This window comes from Dipteris shenzhenensis, chromosome 8, assembly GCF_047967505.1.
Source record: "Dipteris shenzhenensis isolate YYH24624 ecotype China chromosome 8, Dip_SZ_1.0, whole genome shotgun sequence".
Taxonomy (NCBI): Eukaryota; Viridiplantae; Streptophyta; class Polypodiopsida; order Gleicheniales; family Dipteridaceae; genus Dipteris; species Dipteris shenzhenensis.
Genome location: NC_141603.1, coordinates 53,320,369 through 53,342,433, shown reverse-complemented (window position 1 = coordinate 53,342,433; position 22,065 = coordinate 53,320,369). Strand labels below are relative to the sequence as shown.

The 22,065-nt window shown below is 41.9% G+C and overlaps 1 protein-coding gene across 1 annotated transcript in view; it reads left to right on the top strand.

Annotated features, from left to right (window-relative positions):
* Positions 1-1,925, top strand: part of LOC147899674 (syntaxin-22-like) — a 39,682-nt gene extending 37,757 nt beyond the window's left edge. Inside the window, exons 3-7 of the mRNA XM_087377972.1 lie at positions 419-558; positions 670-750; positions 869-1,026; positions 1,219-1,319; positions 1,604-1,925. Coding sequence (XP_087234098.1) covers positions 419-558; positions 670-750; positions 869-1,026; positions 1,219-1,319; positions 1,604-1,669 — 546 coding nt within the window. The 3' untranslated portion in view covers positions 1,670-1,925. The remainder of the gene's footprint in view (positions 1-418; positions 559-669; positions 751-868; positions 1,027-1,218; positions 1,320-1,603) is intronic.
* Positions 1,926-22,065: the final 20,140 nt, after the last annotated feature.

Below are 22,065 nucleotides of genomic sequence, written 5' to 3'. Positions count from 1 at the left end.
TGAGCTTTCTAGTGCTCAGTTCAGCAGCAAGAGCACCCAGCAGCAGACCAGCAGGGTAGCTTTGACCTACAGGGAGCCTTCTAGTGCTCAGTTCAGCAGCAAGAGCACCCGGCAGCAGACCAGCAGGGTAGCTTTGACATACAGGGATCACTACAGTGAGGATTCACCTCCTCTCTACAGTTCTTCTCCATTACAGTTTTGTAGTGAGGGTTTCATTCCTTCATATAGCTGTACTTAGCCCTTTGGGCACATTTATTCAGTCGTTTATTCCTCTTCGGAGGCCCCTTCCATTCCCCTCTCAATGTCTCACACTCACCATCACAGTTTCCACATGGATTTCTGCTTTCAGTCTGTCTCTTGTTAGTAGTTGAGAAGAGAGAGCGAGTTAGTACTTAAATTTAAATTTCCAGGCGAGCAGGCTAATAAGAAAATAGCAGAGGCAAAACTTGCCAAGGACTTTCAAGCTGTACTGACAGAGTTTCAGAAAGCACAACGGACTGCTGCTGAGCGAGAAACAGCCTATGCACCTTTTGTCCCCCGAGCTGTTTTGCCTTCTGCGTAAGTCCTTCTATGGCTAGCAACTCCCAAATTACAAAATTTGCAATGTTAATTTGGTGTTATTGCAAGTTTTTTGAATACTTCTAATGGAAGTCTAGTTTGCTGGGCCAGTTACACTGCTAGTGAGTTAAAGTTGACAGCTGAGGACATCGCTAATGAAGAGCAGCGGACTTTGTTGGTGGAGCAAAGGAGGTTTGGAAGTCCATGCACACGTTTATTGACTTAGTCACTGAACATAGCAATTACATTGTCCTTTGGTCTGGTTTTGACACTCAAACCCTGTTTTTTGTGAAAATAAATTTTATTTCAGACAGGAAGTGCTGCTGTTGGAAAATGAAGTTGTCTTTAATCATGCTGTAATAGAGGAACGTGATCAAGGAATTCGAGAAATACAGCAACAGATTGGAGAAGTCAATGAGGTCGTTAAGGTCCTTGCTGCTATAGTTAATAGACAAGGCATTTGGATTGGTAAGCTACTGGATTAAATTGATATTGAGTCTATCTTCTGTTTCCCATCAAATGGGTAGTAATCAGTGTTGACTCTTATTAGCTAAATGTGCACTACTAGTCAAAATCTTGTCTGCAAGTGATATTTTTCTGAAAGATGTGACTTTGAGACATGCAATTCTGTATAATATCTCATGTTCTGATTGTGTATAGATGGCATTGACTCCAACATTGAGAGTTCACATGTGGCAACAGTCCAAGCTAATAAAGAGCTTTCAAAGGCTGCCAAGTGCCAAAAATCCAGTTCATCCCTGGTATTTGCTTTCGTTTTAACATCTTTACATGTTTTTTGCTCAGAGCTGTGTCATGAAGGGGGGAGATTTTAAAGTTAAGCTTTTGAAATAACAGCGATATAAGGCTTATTAGTATTTTCCTTTAGTCGAATACAGAACACAGAAAAAGGTCAATGAAATGGTATTTACTTCTTTGTTATACTGTATTGAAGTGTGATGTTATTAGCCAAGTATTTGCTTTTCTTGTGAAGAAGCTTGATTTACTCTCTGGTTTTAATACAATGTAAATGTTTGTCATGGTCCAGGCTTGCTTGCTAATAATAATATTTGGAGTGGTGCTTCTGATGGTGATTACCATACTTGCAGCCTGAGTTGTGCTGCTGCATTGAATTCATCCAGCAGGGCCAAATCTAATTTTTTGTGGTACGGTAGCCTGTACATTAGATATGAGAGCTGTTGCTCCAGAGGGGTGTATGAAATGCAAATGCCTGCATCGACACGGTTGCTACCACTGAATGTAACAAGGGTCTTACATTCCTTTCTTATGTGCCATGATATGGCACTATTGTTTTTGCTTGAGAATTTGGCACACTTTTGGGAAAATATCAAGTAAATTGCAATGTGCATTCTGACAATTTCATGTTGTACATAGTTTTGGTCCATCATTGGATGGAAGTTGGGTGTATAAGAAGCTGAAAGAAAGAAAGAAAAAGAAAATTTATTAAGAGTCTTTGGGAGACCAAAAAATGTCTATGAGATTGAACTCATCACCCAAAACCAAAACCAAAAACGTAGAACACAAGGACAAGTAATACATGAAACCAAGTGAAGATATCTGTCTGAACCTGAGGTGAGAAGGGTGTGTTATAATAGTGCGGCTCTGCTAGGAGGTGATAGCAGGGTCAGACTAAAAGGAGAGCCTGATACCCATGGTGGCATAAAGCCTGTGATTAGTCTTTTCCATTCCTTTCAGAGTTTTGGAGACAAAGCTACCAACTTGCGAAAGGCAATTATGGGCTTCCCTTTTAAGGTCTGATAACAAATCACAGCTGTCCATTACTATGAAAGTATTTGAATATGTGAATGCTGCAGACAAGCATGGAAACCGGTTGCATCTTCTGTATCTTCTGTCCTCTAAATGAATTCGTCTTGCCTAGTCTGTTGTGGTGGGTGCCACTGTCACCCCTGTTGGTTGTGTCTCCGATCTAATGAACATAGAGGGAAGATCCCCAAGTCTGATCTATGCATTAGCATGCTGGTGGAGGAGTTCTTGGCTCATACTTGTTGGCTCCGACATCTCCCTAGGAGCTGTGGGTCCATGTTGTCTGGCTGGAAAAAATCTATCATGATGAGCTGAGTAGAGTTGGTTGTACCACTTGTTCTTGTCTCTGTATCGAGTAGATGGTCTATGTGTCGGGTAATCTCATGGATGAAAGCTACCAAGCGTCTCATTTGGATAAGAGAAAACTGGAGAGGGGGCCAAATCCATCTTTGAAGAGACAATGGTCTGTGCACAGGGCATCTAGAGATGTAATTCACATTCGACAGGATCTTCCGCTGGTCACATAAAAGTACAAATAGTCGATGTGATGAGACTCTGAACGATACCCTCAGGGAGTGAGGGAGGTGGATTTGTGTCACGAGGTGCCAGCCAAGTCTTGAAAGCGCGTAGTTGTAGAAGATCCTCTCGTATCACATGATCGATCTTGTTAGTGAAAGCGCATTGATATTATATTGAAAGGGGGGTAGTTTGTTCATGTGGAGACCCAGACACTCAAACCATTTGCATGTGCATTCATACTAGCATCTTTGATCACCCTCAATTGATAGAGCCATGGATGAAGACAAGGTTGACGTTGCCCCGATGAGAGTAACCTTGAGTTTCAACTAAAAATCAAAGTAGATCTGCGGTAGGCAAATGGGGAATAAACCATTCTAGTGCACTCATTGCCAACTTATTGGAATGTGCATATGAATCGATATACATTCTGGGCGAAAGAAAAATTGCGTACCTAGTGTGTGTGTCTTCCAGAATTCAATAACAATTTTGTGACAAAGTTAGAGAAGGAAAGTACTTGGTCTTGCAATGCCGAGATGATTGGAACTTAGGAGGGAGGGCGCGTCGAATCGGTGAATGACAATGTCCGCTTTGCATAAGCACCTCAACCAACGAAAGGAAATGAACTTAGATTATGACAAAATAAGAAGGTGACAGACACCAAATAATGAAATATGTTCGTCTGATATAATATATAGTATATTATAGTAATCACACAGTGTGGGCGTGGAGGCGACGTTCTTCCTTCCCCAAAGAGTGATAATCCGAGGGAACAGGCCCTTCGTTGGGCATGGAGTTTTTAAGCATTAAGAGTAGTAGCATCCAGTAGCATCGCGAATAAGTAGCATCAATGCATAGGATGCTGATATATTACCTCAATGTTAGTAGCTGGCCTCATACTGCGCCTCGAGAGAACGGAATGTTGGTTGAAATTAGTACGTGTTTGTGCTTGACCGCAGGTGCAACCTAGTACAATGCCAACCCGTGGCTGTGCTAGTGACCAACTTCCATTGCTATTCCTTTGGTTCCTTTTAGAAGTCATGCGTAACACAAGTAGACCAATTTGACAGCATGCCAAGCAATGCATTCACTTATCCACGCCATTATTGAGCCCAAGGCTAGCCACTGTACCCCTAGGAAGAAAGTATCACAACCACTGCCCCAATCCTCTTCCGGGTCAACGGCAGGGCATCCAACCTAGGAGGAACTCAGTAGGAATGGCGAGTAGAAAGAGAAGATGAGAATTCAGCCAATAGAAAGAGCCTGTTTCAGCTCGAAACGGCTCCAGAAGTAGGTTGAATAGCGGACAGCAAACTTTGGTAGAAGGGAGTTGCCTATGAGTGTCTTCCAGCACCAGGAAAGATTAGAAAAGAGAGCGTCCAGCAAGCTATAGCAAATCCGCCATGAATGCGTCCACCAGAATGGAGTTTTCAGTCCACCAGCAACTCTGTTTCTAGTGCGCCTTGCACCAGGCAGGAGCAGGAAGAGAGGCGTCGAAGAATATGACTTCAGAATTCATAAAGGAAGACTTTTGTCTTAAAGAAAGTCGAGAAAAGCATCAAAAATGGCCTAGAATGAAGGCGTCCAGGTCCAGGAAGGATGCCAACAGCAAAGAGCACCAAGGGAAGAAGAACTGTCACGAAGAAAGCTCGAAAATCCACTTCAGCTAGCAAGAGGAGAGGTGTAGAAATCTGCCATGTCGAGAATGAAGCTGCCCTGGTAGGGGAGAAGTCTCAAATCAGCAAGGGAAAGGAAGGGCTCCAAGGCCTTCCAGGTACTTCCAGGGGTGACAGCTAGGTGCCACAAGGCAAGCAGAGAAGCCACATGCAGACACATGTACAAAATGAGGCGTGGGATTTTAATGCCCCTAGGGGGTTAGATGGCACACCATGACCCTAATGCAATGGAACCAATGACCCTAGTTTGTAGGATCTCTAAGGGGTCAGTTTTTAAAGAATGACCCCATTGAACCAAACCAATGACCTTAGAAATTGAAACCACTCTAATGGCACCATGAGTTGCACTTATTGCACATGAAATCATAGGTACCTTTTGGGCATTAACTAAGGCCCCTAGTCTGGTACCCTAGACTAAATTCAGTGACAGTTAGTTTAGACACTTCACCATCACCACATGATATGCCCCCCTCTTGAAACAGCAAACTATCTTGTTTGCTGTCCCAAAATTATAGCAAATAGAAAAGGGTGTCACAATAGGCATAAACAGCCCATAATCAATAGTAGTAGATGGCATGAAATACCAAAAATAAAATGTACATGCAGCAGGACTGCAGATCCATCCGTATGGCAGTGTATCAACTAGTTGGAGTGTCATGATCACTCATCATAGAAGTCTCACGGCAGAAACACTATCAGCATCAGTGCCTCGGGTGAAACCGTAGTGTCATCAACCAACCTCTAGATATCCTGTGAGCCTGTTTGCATTGTGGGTATGGAGGTGCTACCCCCCCCTTGAGCATCCGGTTATGCCCCAGATGTGCTTTGCTGAATCGGCACGAGTCGCTACTGCAATAGGCTCGAGACCAAATGCCTTAAGGTAGAGCTGTAAAATGTGAGGTGAATTTGCCAATTCACTCTCTTCCATCCAAATCGCATCATTCGCAGGATAGTTCTTGCACTTCACTCGATAGCATCTGGCAACTCTATCATTAACCTTTCGATCCTTATGTGCCACAATCTGCTCAGGAATCAAGACCTCATCTTGCTCATCAACTTCAGGTTGCTCTTCAACTGGGAAGGTACACTCTCTCAGTTCGGTTTCCCGGACGAGTGGATCAGAGGTATTGCTAGCCTCTACAGGTCGGCCTCCATGAAAAGGCTCAACAAGCTAACATGGAAAGCATTGTGGATGGTCCACTGCTCAAGTAACTTCAACCTGTAAGCTACCTCATTGGTCTTCTCAAGAACTTGAAAGGGGCCGTAATACCTCATATTCAGCTTGGTGTACAACTTTACCTTCCCTTTCTTGCTCTTGAGGCGTGCCTTAAGAAAACGCAGTGACACCACCCAATCACCTTCTGTGAAGACCAGGCTCTTGCGATGCTTATCTGCAGCTCTTTTCTGCTTGTCCTGGCTGTGTTGGAGGGCATTCTTAACCTTTTCATAGGCTGCCCGCAAGTCCTTCACATACTCATTTGCCACAAAAATCTTCTCCTTTGTATCCAAGATAGGAGGAACCTTTCTCGCTCCTTCCACTATTTCAAATGGTGCCTTACCCGTGGAAGAGTGCACTGTATTGTTGTATGCATACTCAATCAGTGGCAAATACTGTTCCCACTTTGCTTTGTGCTCAGACACATAACAACGCAACAAATCCAAAGCTGTAGAATTTGCCTCTTCTGATTGACCATCAGACTGTGGATGATAAGAAGATGAAAACAGCAGTGAGGTACCCATGTCATCAAACAAACCTCTCCAGAACATGCTGGTCATCCGTGGATCTCTATCGCTCACACAAGACTCAGGCATCCCATGATACTTGAAAACAGATTTGAAGAACTCCTTTGCCATCTTCTCGGAAGTAATCTTCTTCCTTACTGGAATGAAATGAGCCATCTTGCTGAATCTGCAAATTATGGTTCATATGCCATCATGACCAGAAGGAGTGCGAGGGAGATCAAAATCAAAATCCATAGCGATACTCTGCCATGGTCTATCTGGTATAAGTAAAGGCTGAAGTAAACCGGGCTATTTTTGCCTGTCATACTTCTCCTTTTGACAAGTGATGCATGTCTTGACATTAGCCTCAACATCCTTTTGTAAAGAAGGCCAATAAAAGTAGTGCTCTATTGCTTTGATTGTAGCCTCATTACCCCTATGCCCTGCATACGGTGGGGCATGACTTTCAGTGAGCACCTTATGCCTCAATGGCTACATTACACACAGCTTTCCATGCATCATCATAAATCGCTCTTTAAGTGTCTAATGATCATGCCGATTGCCCTCCATAAGCTGATCATAAATACGTGCAAAAGCATCATCTGTAGCATACTGCTCCTTCATGGCATCAAGCTCATTGTGATAAGCAATGGTAACTGCAGATACCTGTGGTTTCTTGGACATAGCTTCCATACGTGGCCTTCTGGAAAGTGCATCAGCCACTACATATTTCTTTCCAGCCACATGTACAATTTGAAAATGAAAAATGGAGAGGAAGTTTGCCCATCTCATGTGCTTCTTTGACAACTTTCTTTGAGTGAGAAAGTATCGTAGTGATTGATGATCAGTTTGCACATAAAAATCAGCACCTAAAAGATAGTGCTTCCACACAATAAGAGCATGAATTACAGCTACCATCTCTTGGAATGTGTATTATAATTTAAGATAAATTTTGTTGAATTTTATTGAGCAATGCATAAGTTATGGGTCAGGCAAGGCAACCGATCATGTGGAATGACAGTATATTGGATGATCATGGCAGACCACTTGGTGCCTCACCCTACATGCAGTGGTCCAGGTGGGAGAGGGGACCCACATCATCTTTGGGGTCTTGGAAAGCTTTCCGCAGGCTTCCAAAAGAGACCAAATCTCAGTTGACAGGACATCTCAGAGGGAGTGCAGGGAGGATCTTGCAGATTGAGGCAGCCCTTCCAGTTGTAACTATAGAAATAGAGTGAAAGATGTAACCATAGCTAAATAAATCACAAAAATCCAAATGATTGAGTGTACCTCAAATTGGCAAATAAACCCACAAATCTGTCTACTGAAAATTCAGTAGATTTTTAGGCACAGAGAGATATATGCCACTTGCATCACATTGAAGAACAAAAGGCTTTTGCAAGTTTGGCAAAATGATGACAAGATCAGAGCATAGCTTTTCTTTCAGCTCATTAAATGCTGCAATTTCTTTCTTCCCCCAACGGAAAGGCACTGTCTTCTTTTGCAAAGCATGTAAGGGTGAAGCTATCTCAATAAAATAGCGAATGAAGCGCTTGTAGTATGAACACAAGCCAAGAAAACTACGGACTTCATGTAGGTTCTTCAATGGAGGCCAATTCTTGATTGCCTCTATCTTGGCAGTGTCCATCCTCACTCCATCTCGTGAGATGATGTGTCCCAGGAAATGTATCTCTAGCATGAAGAACTCACTCTTCTTTGTGTTGACCAGCAAGTTGTGTTTCTTGAGTTCTGCAAATACAACTGCCAAGTGTTGCCTATGCTCCTCTTCATCTTTTGAGTGCACAATAATGTCATCAAAGAATGTACCCACAAACTTCCTATGCTCTCTGAAAATGCGATCCATCATATGATTGAAGGTAGCAGGAGCATTAGTCAAACCAAATGGCATGACAAGAAATTCATAAAGCCCAAAAATGGTTCTGAAGGTAGTCTTATGTACATCTTCGGTGCTGATTCGTATTTGATGGTAACCACTCTTCAAGTCAATGCGATTGAAGATGGTTGATCCCTCTAATCGATCCAAGATGTCATCAATGCGTGGAATAGGAAATCGATTCTTGATTGAGATCTTATTCAAAGCCCTGTAGTCAATACACATTCTGTAACAATCCTTCTTTTGCACAAGTAGGACAGGAGAACAATATGGAGAAGAGCTTGGCTAAATCAGCCCCTTCTGTAACAATTCATTCACCTAACACATGATCTCCTCTTGCTGTGCCGCACTCACCCTATATGGTGGTCGGTTAGGTGGAGAACTGCCAGGAATGATATCAATGGTATGATCTTCTGGCCTCTTAGGAGGCAACTCCTCTGGGAGTTCATTTGAAAACAATCTTGAAACTGAAATAAAAACTCAGTTTATTGTTTTTCCAGCTTGGAAAAGTTAGAGTTATCCTCAACTCATTCTTTTTCTTTGACAAAAATTAAATATGTTGAAAGATTTTTTTTCATTACAGAAGAAATCGCCGAAGCGGATACAACTGGGACTAATTCCCCTTTCGAGTTTTACCCCTATAAGTCAAGGTAAGCTTCTTATCATGAGTATCTATGTAGCATGCACACGGTACATCCAAGGCATCCCCAACAAAACATCACACTCAGGTCAAGGCATCACATAGAAATACTCTCAGTCCACATATCCCTGAATGTGAATGCATAGCTTCCCTATGATAGGAGTGACAGGGGTACTAAGCTCCGGATTAGCCATGTTGGCCTCACAAAGAGGACCAATCTCCTCTGGTCAAAGACCCAATTGAGCTGCAAATTCAGGAGTAATGAAATTTGCTTCATGACATCCACTTCAAAAGTAGTGGTGAGCCATGCGGCTGAGAATGTCTTTTTAAATTCAACCCATGTAGCAGATGTTTGGCCCTGAAGGAGAAGGTTAGACCACCACTGCATGACATCAGCCTTCCTGATTTTTGAGGACTCTCTGAAGTATCCTCCAGCAAAAGCCCAGTCAAATTGCTACACAAGAAAGTAATTTGGGGCTAGTTGTGAGGTCATGGCTTGAAATATGGATCCTCCTCCAAAGTGTGTAGGTTGAACCACATATTGTGGTTGGGCTTGCTGCCCTTGCTGCACATTTTGAGCATTGCTACCATGCTCATTCCCATTTGGTCCCTGCCTCTGTGGCACTACAAGTGGCTATACCACTGGTGTCGGTGGCTCTAATAGTGGCTGTACCACTGGTGTCAGTGGCTCTAGTAGTGGCTGTCCCACATGCATCTGTGGACCCTGAATGGGTTGTGCCTCTACCCTTGGCATCAAAGCTCGATTATGCATAATCTCAGCAAAGCTCTGAGTGAACTGAGTCAAAACTTGCAACACAGAAGCCATGTGTGTTTGCATTACTGCCATAGCATTTGCCTGTACACTTGGGTCAACACCCAATGCAACTATACCCACATGATTTTGCACTTGTGGAGCTAGTTGCCCCAATACATCAACTTGAACATTCTGCCCTTCATGAGCTGCATCTTGTACTCTTATTCCGGGGTGTGCTCCCCTTATCTGTGACTCTGGCTCAGACTCTAAGTCTACATCATAACCAAGCCTTATATGCTCCATATCCAAAAGCAATGGATGGTTGCACCAAAATCAATAACTGCTTTCTCTACCCAAACTGCCAAGGGACTCCTCTGGATGCTCTGATGAGGGTCCCAGCAACGGAACCACTGTAACCGGCTTTTGATGACAAGGGGTAGTGTAACTGTCTCTACTATCTCACAAAATTGAAAATACAGCCAACTTGAAAGATTGCCTTTGTCCACAAACAAAACTCAGAGCATAAAACTTCACTGCATAGCATCATGGAATCATAAGACAAGGGAGGCTAGAATGCCCCTTCTCAGAGGCATAAAGAGTGACACCTGTTGGCCCTAACACTTGGCGCCCCTTGCGGTATTTATTTAATTACTTGTTAGCTAAAATACAAAGGGACTCCCTTCAAGAGCTCACCCACAGGTGCAACCCAGTACAATGCCAACCTGTGGTTGTGCTAGTGACCAACTCCTAGTGCTATTCCGTTGGTTCCTTTCAGAAGTCATGCATAACACAAGTAGACCAATATGACAGCATGCCAAGCAATGCATTCACACATATCCATGCCATTACTGAGCCCAAGGCTAGCTACTACACCCCCAGGAAGAGAGTATCACAACTAGTGCCCCAATCCTCTTCCGAGCCAATGACAGGGCATTTAATCTAGTAGGAACTCAGTAGGAATGGTAGTAGCATAGAGTAGAAAGACAAGATAAGAGATCAACCAATAGAAAGAGCCTATTTCAGCCTGAAATAGCTCCAGAAGAGGTTGAATAGCGGACAGCAAACTCTGGTAGGAGGGAGCTGCCTATGAGTGTCTTCTAGCACCAGAAAAGATAAGAAAAGAGAGCGTCCAGCAAGTTGTAGAAAATCCGCCATGAATGCATCCACCAGAATGGAGTTTTCAGCCCACTAGCAACTCTGTTTCCAGTGCGCCTTGCACCAGGCAGGAGCAGGAAGAGAGGCATCCAAGAATATGACTTCAGAATTCAGAAAGGAAGACTTTTACCGTGAAGAAAGTCGAGAAAAGCTTCAAAAGTGGCCCAGAATGAAGGTGTCCAGGTCCAGGAAGCATTCCAGTAGTAGAGAGCACCAAGGGGAGGAGAATTGTCACGAAGAGAGCTCGAAAATTCACTCTAGCCAGCAAGAGGAGAGCTACAGAAATCTGCCATGTTGAGAATGAATTTGCCCTGGTAGGGGAGAAGTCTCAAATCAGCAAGGAAGGGAAAGAAAGGGCTCCAGGTCCTTCCAGGGACTTCCAGGGGTGATAGCTAGGTGCCACAAGGCAAGGAGAGAAGCCACACACACACACATGTACAAAATGAGGTGTGGGATTTTAATGCCCCTAGGGGGTCAGATGGCACACCATGACCCTAATGCAATGGAACCAATGACCCTAGTTTGTAGAATCTCTAGGGGGTCAGTTTTTAAAGAATGATCCCTTTGAACCAAACCAATGACCTTAGAAATTGAAACCACTCTAATAGCACTAGGAGTTGCACTTATTGCACATGAACTCATAGGTACCTTTGGGCATTAACTAAGGCCCCTAGCCTGGTACCAACCTTAGGCTAAATTCAGTGACAATTAGTTTAGACACTTCACCATCACCACCACGTCCCCATGATAGGTGCTCCAAAATGTAATCGATGTGTGGCATGGGGAACCTGCTTTTACTATCACCTTGTTAACTACGCGGTAATCCACGCACACTGTCACACGGTCATGAGTTTTTGGGCTTGCATGTGGGCTAGATGGTAGACCCCAAGAAATAAACTGTGCAGGGCCCTGGGATGTGAAGTATTCTAGGGCCCCCAGGAATCAAGTCCTTGGGGGTGCTTTTATGGTTTGAACCAAGAAGGGAGCAAAGAACCCCTGGTTGGGTTGTAAAAAGAGCCCCACTAGAGGGGACTAGGGGCCCACGTGACACCTTCCATTTACAGAACCCCTTACATGCATGCTTTGGAAAATAGAAAGAAACAAAGAACCTCCTGAGTTTTGTTGATGCACGAGCAGTCAACAGCAGGCGAGCACTAATAGAGAAGACCGAAGCAGCCTTTTTTAATTTGAAATAAGTAGGACGGCCCAAGGTGGAAACACCCTACTTTATGATACACAAGGTGACTTAAAGAGCAACTTTTGGGTAGTACCACGAAAGCTTCCATGCACTTCGATTGAGCGTGATCAATCACAATCGACTTTTTGGGTAAGCAACAATTTGCATGAAGTCACATGGAAGTCCGTTTCCGGAACCTTCCTCTATCCTTTCTCCAACCTATCAATCCAATCCCAAGTTAGTCTATAGTCTCGTTCGTTTGACTGTTTTGTCCCACACTCGTTTCAACTTCGTCCGAAAAGCCAATCAGCTGCAATTTCTAGGAATCCTCACGAACATCTACACATCAATTTTTTGAATTCCAAAAAACCCATTTTCCCATTTCCATCCTTGTCCCCTTTATTGATCATGTCTTGGTAGAGGTACAAATGTTCGGCCTCTTTAAAACCCAAGTTAGATAGAATTGCTTGAAGTTCATCAGACGAAATATACCAATCTCTATTTTTATCAAAAACTAGAAAGGTCTTGAACATATCTTTGTCCTCGTTATCGCTATTTATTCCAAAATCTGCCATATTTGACGAATTACAAGCGCTATTATAGAGAAGAATGAACTCCTCTAAGTCCAAATATCCCCGAACCTCTGGTGTCACGGACTCCAATAGAGACTTTACGTTGTCATCGGACATCTCCATTCCGAGTTTACAGAGAAAAGGGCCGAGGCTCTCTAAGGATAGTGTCCCTTGATGGTCCTTGTTGACAACAAAAAAGACTCTCTCAAGCTATTGTGCCTCACTTTTAGATGGGTGGAAAAACCCATTAGACATCCTGAGAAGGATCATTGCATACAGCAGGAATGGTGTCGTCTAAGATTTTGTTGCAGAAAGAAGCCACTTGGTTGGGCGACGGGCTCAATTTGAAGATGGAGGCTCGCAACCATAAGTCATCAATGGCAGCAAAACGGTGGAGAGGGTCTACGTTCGAGTGCATGATTGAAATTGAGGCTATCTAAGTGGGGATGCGATGAAGGAACATCGTCTATTTAAGTTAAATTTTCAAGGTTCGTGCAAAGTTCCTTGAACCTTCTTAAAATAACAAAAGCAATCAACAAGAGATTAGAAAATGTAGTTTGAAGAATATAAAAGGCACCCTTCTTAATATTCTGATAATTCTTTCCATTTTTAGTGGTGCATATGGCCTATCATCTACCCTTTTTGTTGCAATAATTTTTCTTTTGTGTGTTTTATTTGAGAGAGACTAAAATGAAATAATTATACAGATTGAATTTTCCCTAAGTGCTTGAGTTTGCCTTGCATCTCCGGAGTTCCGACATTGGAGTTTTGATAGAAACTCCATACATATACCTTTGTATAAATGTATGCTCATGTGTGTGTGTGAGCATATGTTGATACAAAGTCCTACACACATGATTGGGTGCTTACACGACAATAGTGTGGAGGTTGTACTAGCCAGTCCCATGGAGTATGGGTTATTGTCTTGTATCATGAGGTTATAAATTTTACTTTTAATGTGATGAATTTGGGCATGTTGGATACATCTAGGTCTACATGCCTCTTGGACTTCATAATTTGAATCTAGAGTTAACATTTAGATGACATATGCAAAGCCCCCATATCCATGGCCATGCTAATGGATTTGGACCTAAGGATCAACCTTCAAAGCATGGATCCAATGTCCAAATAGGAAATTAGGATCTGGTCACTCCTTCTCGGAGCCAAACTCAGTGGCTAAGGTTCAAGGTGCAAAATTTGACTATAGATCTTGTAATCCCAAATCTAGATGTTCCTTCCCAAAGTGTAGAGTACCTCTCAATGCCATGTACTCGATAAGAACCCTTTTGTGGGCTTGTTGAGACTTGGACAAGATGGTAAAGGAGTCAATAGCAAGTCCCCTTTCAAAATCAAAGCATGCATGCATGTAAAGAGGCCAAGTATGGGTACAAGGTGGAAGCCTATCCTAGAGTTTCAAGTATATGGCCAAGTAATAGTATGAGAGGAAGCCTATCCCAAAGTTTCAACTATATGTTGCCATTAATTACTCGGCTTAGACCTTAGTGTGTATGACAATGTTTTAAGCTATAATATGTCTTTGAACATTTGGAGGACACTGTGAATCACAAAAGATCAATCCTTCACCTTGAGTGCCCACCCTTGCTCATGACAATGTAACAGAATCAAAGTTATGATTGAGGGTCAAAGTGTTAAGGAGGTAGATGTGGATGCTAAGGTGGAAAAAATTTTGGGCTATCAAACTTGGAATTAACAAAAGATGGAGAGGCCTCCTTGGCTAAGTCAAGACTCGACGGAGTTTACCGAATGTTCTAGGTTGAGATGTCGAATGTGATTTCCAATACCCTAGAGGAAAAAGATCCAGAGGTGCATAATGATGATGTCTAGATAATAGACCTTGGGACTATTGAGAGTCCTAGAAGCATCCATATCAAGTCTATTTTGTGTGTAAGAAAAACTTGTAGATCCATGCACCAATTTCACACATGGTTTTTATTGAGCTTATTAAGAATATGTTGATTGGGCTACTCTTTGAAGATGATTCAATCAACTCAATGCCTATCAATCCAATGTACCCTAACATAATTCTTCATGTAGGAATTTTATGCTATGTGACCACAACTTAGTATGTAGAGCTACATCCTAAATTTATTCTCGCTCGTCTTTATTCCAATGATTATGAAATCTTTGTTTTCCCATGTTTACAAGCTGGAAAAATCAAGCTAATACTCTTATAGCAAAATTTTTAGAAAATTATCCACAATTAACTATGCCATGGTAGTGAATATTAGTCACATTGCTCGTGTAAAAACAAAATCAATACTTTGACAATTGATTTTGCAACTCTGTCTTAGCTAAACACCATAAAAAAGGCAAGTACACCTCGGATAACATTAAAAGCTAAGTGGTATAGAAGTCTACAATGATTTTAATAGTAAATTGAGCCTGAAATTTCATAAACTACCAATACTTTGATAATTTATAAATTTGAGTGATTTCAAAACCACATCAAGCCAAAACATGATCAAACTTAATGAGGATGTGTATCATATATATGAGATATTCCTTTGCTTTTAGAGTTATGATTCCCAACATTTACCCTAATTTTTGAGCTACAAAATGTTTAGATATGATAACTATAAATCCAAATTGTTGCCAAGATCACCTTCATTGCTTGAATCTCCATCAATGTCATTCCAAATGCAAAATTCATAATATATCTATCTTCAAGCAACAAAACTACTCTAATGATGGAAAAATTCCTAGATTTTGAGTACTTATGCCCCCTTGCAAGGGTGCCACATTGAAATAGCCAATCAGAGATGCTTCCTGTGACAAATTTTTACACATACATATAGTATGGTAAAAATAGCTTGTGCTTCAAGTTTCAACCAAAAACATGCAATGCTAAGCAATCCTATACAAGATTTTTGGAGTGAATATTAGAAATTCAAAGCAAAGGAGGGTACAAAGAAGAAACAAATACGGTGGTCATCATCTACAAGACTTAGTGAAGATGCACTCAACACACACATGCCTTTGTCTTCTCCTATCTCCACACTCACTCATGAACACACCTTGCTAATGACTATGCACTTTGTGTTACTCTGTACAATAACTCAACACCATAGCATCTACCATCTACAATGATGACTCTATTTTTGTAGCACCACAACAATTCATGTGACAACTCACAACGACTCACCACTAACTATTGATCCCTTAAATACTTTCTCCCCTCTATTCTTGGCATATTTCCCATGCCAAGTATCTTGCTACGACATATGTAGCCCAACCATTCTACTTGAAGATCCTCCCAAAACATTAGCACGAATTCTCCTCAAGGTGTCCACCCTTCCTCTCGTTGCACCATCTCCATCATTCTTGGGCTCTATTGCATTTCTTCCATATGATTTCGACTTTGATGTATGACCCAATTGATCCTTAGTTCACTTTGCCTTGGCCTTTGTTTCAATGTTAGACCCCTTCCTTTTGGAGTCCAACATTTCCCCCAGTTGTTGAAGTTGCACCCTCATGGCTCGTATCTCTATTCATTGCATCATGATCCACCACATGGTATTTTTGTTTCACCTTGGTTGTCATGCAATAGGTCCATGATCTATGTGGCCTTTGCCTCCATGATCTAATACATCTTGTAGTAGCAAGAGAACTTTGCAAGTTTCTAATAGATAGTCCATTGTCTTTTAGTTTATGGCATTGCCATGTTTGCAATGGTATCCAAGAGAATTGTTAGTTGTTGCACTACGACAACTCTCTTTTTTTTCTTCTGCCTTGGCAATTCAAATATTGATGGATCCATGCCATAATTTCTTTGAATTTATTAGTACCTTTAAGAAAATAGGAGACACTAACTCTCTTTGTTGCATCTCCACTTGCCTCCATTGATTAGTTGGCCTACACACCATTTTCTTTCATATGGTCTGAGTGCATCCATGCTGCACTTGCACTAACGAGGCACAGTTAGGTGCCCACAAGCACAGTTAGGTGGTGGAAAAGCCACATAGGATGATTGAGAGAATCTAGGAGCAGATTGAGGAGATGATTTTGGAGCTCTGAGGTCATCAGTGATGTCAGTGACCTTGTATGAGGTGCCTACTTAAGGACCTCTCTTTTCTTCATTCCATAAGCAAGTATTCTGATTTTGTGTCCACTCTACTCTTTCCTTTCAGTGTTCCAACAACAATATATTATGCTTTCTATCTAAAATTTGTTGTGCTATATTAAGTTTTTGATTATGAGGGTCTTAGTATAGAGCCTACCATTTGTTTGCTTATCAATCCAGACACTAGTCATCTCCCCTTAGGGCATCAAACTTAGTGGGCTCGGGTGGCTTCATCAAGAGTTGTAATGACTCCTCCATCTCATTTTGCAATTTGCTTCTCTATTGTTGAATGTCATTGAAAATCTCTAAGGCCTCATTCACAAGAATCTCTAAGGCCTCATTCATGAATTCACTTGAACTTCAAATTTGAATTTGGAGATAGGATTTTGGTTGGATATCAGGTTGACTTGTACCCCTAGTAAATCCACTTGTGCCTTCATATTGACATTCTCCTTGCTTATTTAATCCAAATTTCCTATTTTTTCTATGGTGCAATGCTTCTTCTACTATAGATCTGCTTGGACTTTTCTCGTTTGTATTTTAGTGAATCAATCTGTGGATTTGCTTCTTTTGACTTTTGTTGTGCTCAGGAGACTGCCTCGTTTGATTCTTCCTACCTTTTTTAAAATTTTTGTTTCTTAAAATACTCCCAACCTCCAAACTGTGCATGTTAGCCTTTGTGATCTCTAGTCCAAATTCCATTATCTCAAGGGGCTAGAAATTCTCAACCACATGGCTAATGACATTCAGTACTTCAAGCCTTTTATCATGGCATTACTCAGACCAATTCTTGGAATGAGTACTAGCCCATCTCCTTCACAGGGGATCCACATGTTTGGTTTTAGATCACCATCATGTAAGCTTCCACTATCTTTGTTCAGGCTCTCCTTGTTCAACTCCCTAGGTTAGCTACTTTCCCTTTGGATACATTTCTTGTTTCTATAATTGCACCTATCGTTCCTTTGTTCCTTTAGTCCTTCTTGCTTGGGTGTTGGATACCTTACTTGGGTTTCAGATTGATAGATCCATGTGGTGGTTCAACAAATATTTTGCCCAAGAGATTCACTATTGTTGGTGTATGTTGTAGCTCCATCTCCTCTTATGAACATGTTGAGCTGTGCTTAGTTACTTGGCATGATTCTATGTGCTACCTTGTAACTTCTCAACTTGATCATTGATGATGTCCATGAAGAACTTGGTCATTGATATTGGCCATGAAGATCTTAGCCCAATTCACCCTTGGTCCCACAAAGGCCTTGATCACCTTTTGGGCAAGTTGTCTTTGACACATAAACACGTATCAAACATCTTCAACTTAATTTATTCTAATAGGAATCTTTTTTATGTGTTGGTCATGCCATGTCTTATTATTCCTTTGAATAAAACTTTGTGACTAGGCTTCCCTCAACCATAATTTATTGATCTTTGTCAATTCATCCATCCTAGTATGTAAGCTTCATGTGTTGCACTGCTAACCTTAGGATTGGTAGGGTATTATAGGTATTCGAGCAGAAAATCACGAGTGGAGAAGTCCAAGTGAGCCTTTTTGCAACATGTTCCTATGTATATTCATTCAAGTAATCATATTGGAACACTATTACGGTGGCATATTAAATACCAACTATATTTATTCAATTCTAACAGTACAAAATTTCCATGTATAGTATTTAAAGAAAATGTTAAAATAGGTCAAGGTCATTTGCAACCCCCCTAGAATGATACATTATCTTTCAGAACATTCATATGTTTAAATTCATTATTATTTTTCTCTATTCTCCTCACTCCCAAAGTAGAATGTTCAACTAAGTTGGCCACTCATGTATATGATTCCATCCATGAACAAGGTTTGAACATATTGCACAAAACTTTTACCAGATGTGGAAGTTTTGCCCAGTATATTCCTTACTGAAATAACATTAAATCCAGATCATGAATCCAGGATTCCACACTAAAAATTATAACCCACAAGTGTAATTTAAATTTTGAATTTCAATGAACCAATCCGACCAATAAATCTACGTGTGCACTTCAGCTTGCTCATCTATATGTAAGTCACCAAGTGATATTTTACAAACCACATGTAACAAGTTTACCAGATGCAAGTAATATAACAAGTAAGAGTGACAACGTATGAAGGAAAAGGAATGCATATCATAGAATCTTACATTAAATAATGCCAACCAACAAAATAGAAGCTCAAGATTGTTTCCAAAAGCCAAAACAATTTGTACCTCCAATGTAGATTTTACTTGCGCATTAATAAACTAGAGTGCACCCAAAAATTTTTTTCCAAGCTATTGTCTCATACGCATAATGTCACAAAATTTCAGAATCAAAACGATAGCCAAAAATAAATATCGTGTATGTGAGATAGCACCAATGTCTAGTAGACCATAAAGCATAACCATAAACTAATTCTCATCGGCGGAGTCATCCACAAATAAAGTCCGTCATCTCCTCTTCTCCCTCAACTCATAGTTATATGATTTGTCGTTCCTTTCCATGTGCATGGCCATACTCTCTGCGTAAGTTGGCAATTCACTTCAAAATGAAACTCTAGAACTCCCTTACATGCATAAATGAAAGGTATGCATTCAAAATAAAGAACAACATTTTTTACTCACTAGTCCAATGGCACAGCAACATTGATTTGTTAAAAGGCCAACATGTGATCGCCACTAAGCCTAGTGCACACAAGATCAGCGGAAGAACTAAGGAGGCTCAAAGCACACTAAATAAGACATGAGAGGGAGATAGCAAATCTATATCTCTTGCAATGTGTTTTCAACAATACATGATAGGCTTCTTATATAGACTGAGCCTTTAGAATAGTCAAACCATGTGGGATCCTCTCATCCACATCTCTCCTTGTGGATATCCTCAATCCACATCTCCACATCATGTAGTCCACATCCTAGGGTGGCTACTTTAATTCTTTCCTATACCATACCTTAGCCTTTAATTATGTGCTCATGGCACCATATCTCAACACCTCCCCTTGGTGCCATAATCCTTTGGCTACTACAAGGTGGTCAGATGTGAGTTACATTCCATCACCTCCCCTTAGTGCATGAATTGCTACTTAAGGTGGTCAAGTGTGGCTTTTACATGTCAATACCTCCCCTGGGTGCTTTCATAGCTACTCTCAGGTGGTCAGGTTTGATTACAAACATATAGGCAAGGTTGGCAAGGTTTTTGTTTCTCAATACATTCCATTGATGTCACCTTTTGGCTTATGGCTTGATGACGATGGTGTTTGCTTCTTTGCTTGACGTAGCTTCATGCATGATACTTTGTTCTTCCATGTGCCTTGATGCTTTGTGTGGATGCCATGTTTTTTGCTATGGTCATCTCATGCACTTGTGGCTTTGGCATGCTTATGACAATGATGTGTGCATTCATGCGTTACTTTAATTCCATTTGTTGCAAAGGTCTTACCAATTGATTTCTTTCAATATTGGCAGTGTCTAATTGCATACAATGATTCTGATTTGACAGACGCGTAGAGCTCAAAAAGACGATCACTTTTCCTTTTTGGAGCGTGTCCAAATTCTTTTTGGATTGAGAGTTACGGCTTGTCGAAGGTTCTATGAAGAAGAGGGCCTTTGATGATGTGGCACAGGGATTCACATGCTGAATTCCATACTATGCTTAGCAAGGGCCTCTGTGCTTAGGTGGCACTATGCCATGTGGCAATCTTTAAACCCAAATAGGTTAACCCATGGTTACATTGACTTTACCATGGTCCACCTAAACTGAACCTAACTATAAACTTAACCACAGTTGAACACACCCAACCTTATCTGCCACATGGCCTTTTTTAAAGGAACCTTGGAGATTTGAAGGTTTGCTGTGCAAGGAAGGTCGACGACGGACGAGCGGCTTCGACGGAGGGACTTGAGTGTGAAGCTATGGTGAAGATGCAGTCCATCAGCTAGCTTGAGGAGAGGGAGTTGTGTCGCTTGCAAGGAGCCGGTTCTCACATGGAGCGATAGAGGCAACTGTTGGAGAAGTTGAGTCGCACTTTCGTCTATGGCGTAGCTTCGTCTATTGCACAACACTTGATTGGAGCAGGCGGTGATGTGGCGTGGCTTTCGGTCGCTGTAGGGTCCTCGTTCAGGTGGAGGTTGTCTTCTTAGGCTTGTTTGTAGGAGCTTTGAAGGTTGTAGTCAGTGAGCGCAGCGACGATTGTTGTGAGCGCTGCTACCTTGACGACCTCGAAGACATCGTGTCTGGAGTATACGACGTCCGCACACCACCCCACCTGGGGCCATAGAATGATCAGGTCAATCACCTTGCGGCTCGCTGCAGGGAGCTTCTGGAGGTGCTAGAAGTCAACTATGGCAGAGCTATTGTAGAAGCTAGGAGATTGCGCTGGAGGTCAAAGCTTTGGGCTGTCATTTCTTGAGGCTTGGAGATGTCATTGTAGATGCAGCTGGGGTCGAATCGTTGCTTCTTGCCCTTGGAGGCTTGTAGAAGCCGCCTTGAAGGTTCGGGGCTACTGGATGCGCTTGGAGCTAGGACGCTGAGTCGCTATGGATGGAGAGATCCGTGGAGTCGTAGAAGAGCTCCGAGTTGCTGCTTGTCATTTGGAGCAGCCCGTGAAGCTTGCTGATGGAGAAGGGTCGCTGTGGGAGCTTGAGAGTTGTCGCGTTGTTGAAGAGGAAGGCTTGATACTGTGCAGAGGCTGATGAGCTTTCTTGCCTTCAAGGATGCTTCGCCGTTGGAGAGGTCGCTGGTCTATAGGCTTTGGATGGTTCATTGCGCATTGGCCTTCATCGAAGTCGTTGGTTGTCTATTCTGCAGTGTAGGCTGCTCATTGTTGCTGTGTTGAGTGCACGTGCTGTCCGTGGAGAACAAATTCTGAGTTTCAGAACAAATCATGAGCATGGATTAACAACACGTAGCAACATGCAAAATTTGGATATGCTGGCTCCAGCTCGCAGCTCTCCGTTGGCGATGCAAGAGCTTGATATAGATAGCCAATCGTGCTTGTTGCTCTTGAGAGTCGCCTTTGTAGGCCGAGCTTGAAACTCATCTGTAGAGTTCCTTGGAGGCTGAACCATAAACAACAAACAAAGAGTCTGTAGCCAAGCGAGTCATTTGCACAGCTTTGCACCCGCTTGTTGCAGCACTAGTCTCTCTTCCTTGATGAAGTAAAAGCAGAAGGAAAGAAAGCATGAGGTAGAAAGTATAAGAACTCACATCATAAACCATGCGACCAAGAATAGCTTGTGTGAGGGGATACCAAACCCTTCTTCCTTGACCAATCTCCTTTTGTTGTACAACCTCAATATTTTTCTTTTCTTCTTTCGTAAAATCCTCTAGAAATACTTGTGCATCACAACTAACAAGTGTACTTGTATGATACAAGTAATCTTTAAGATTTGTTGTGACAATTGCCTCCTCATTCAATCTAGACAATGGAATCTATTTTAGCATTAAAGTTGAAAATAGAAATATGTTCTTGAAATAACTAGTGGAAGAAAGAAAGATGATACTCACTAATACATTCACTGCTTGTGCCTCTTTTTATGG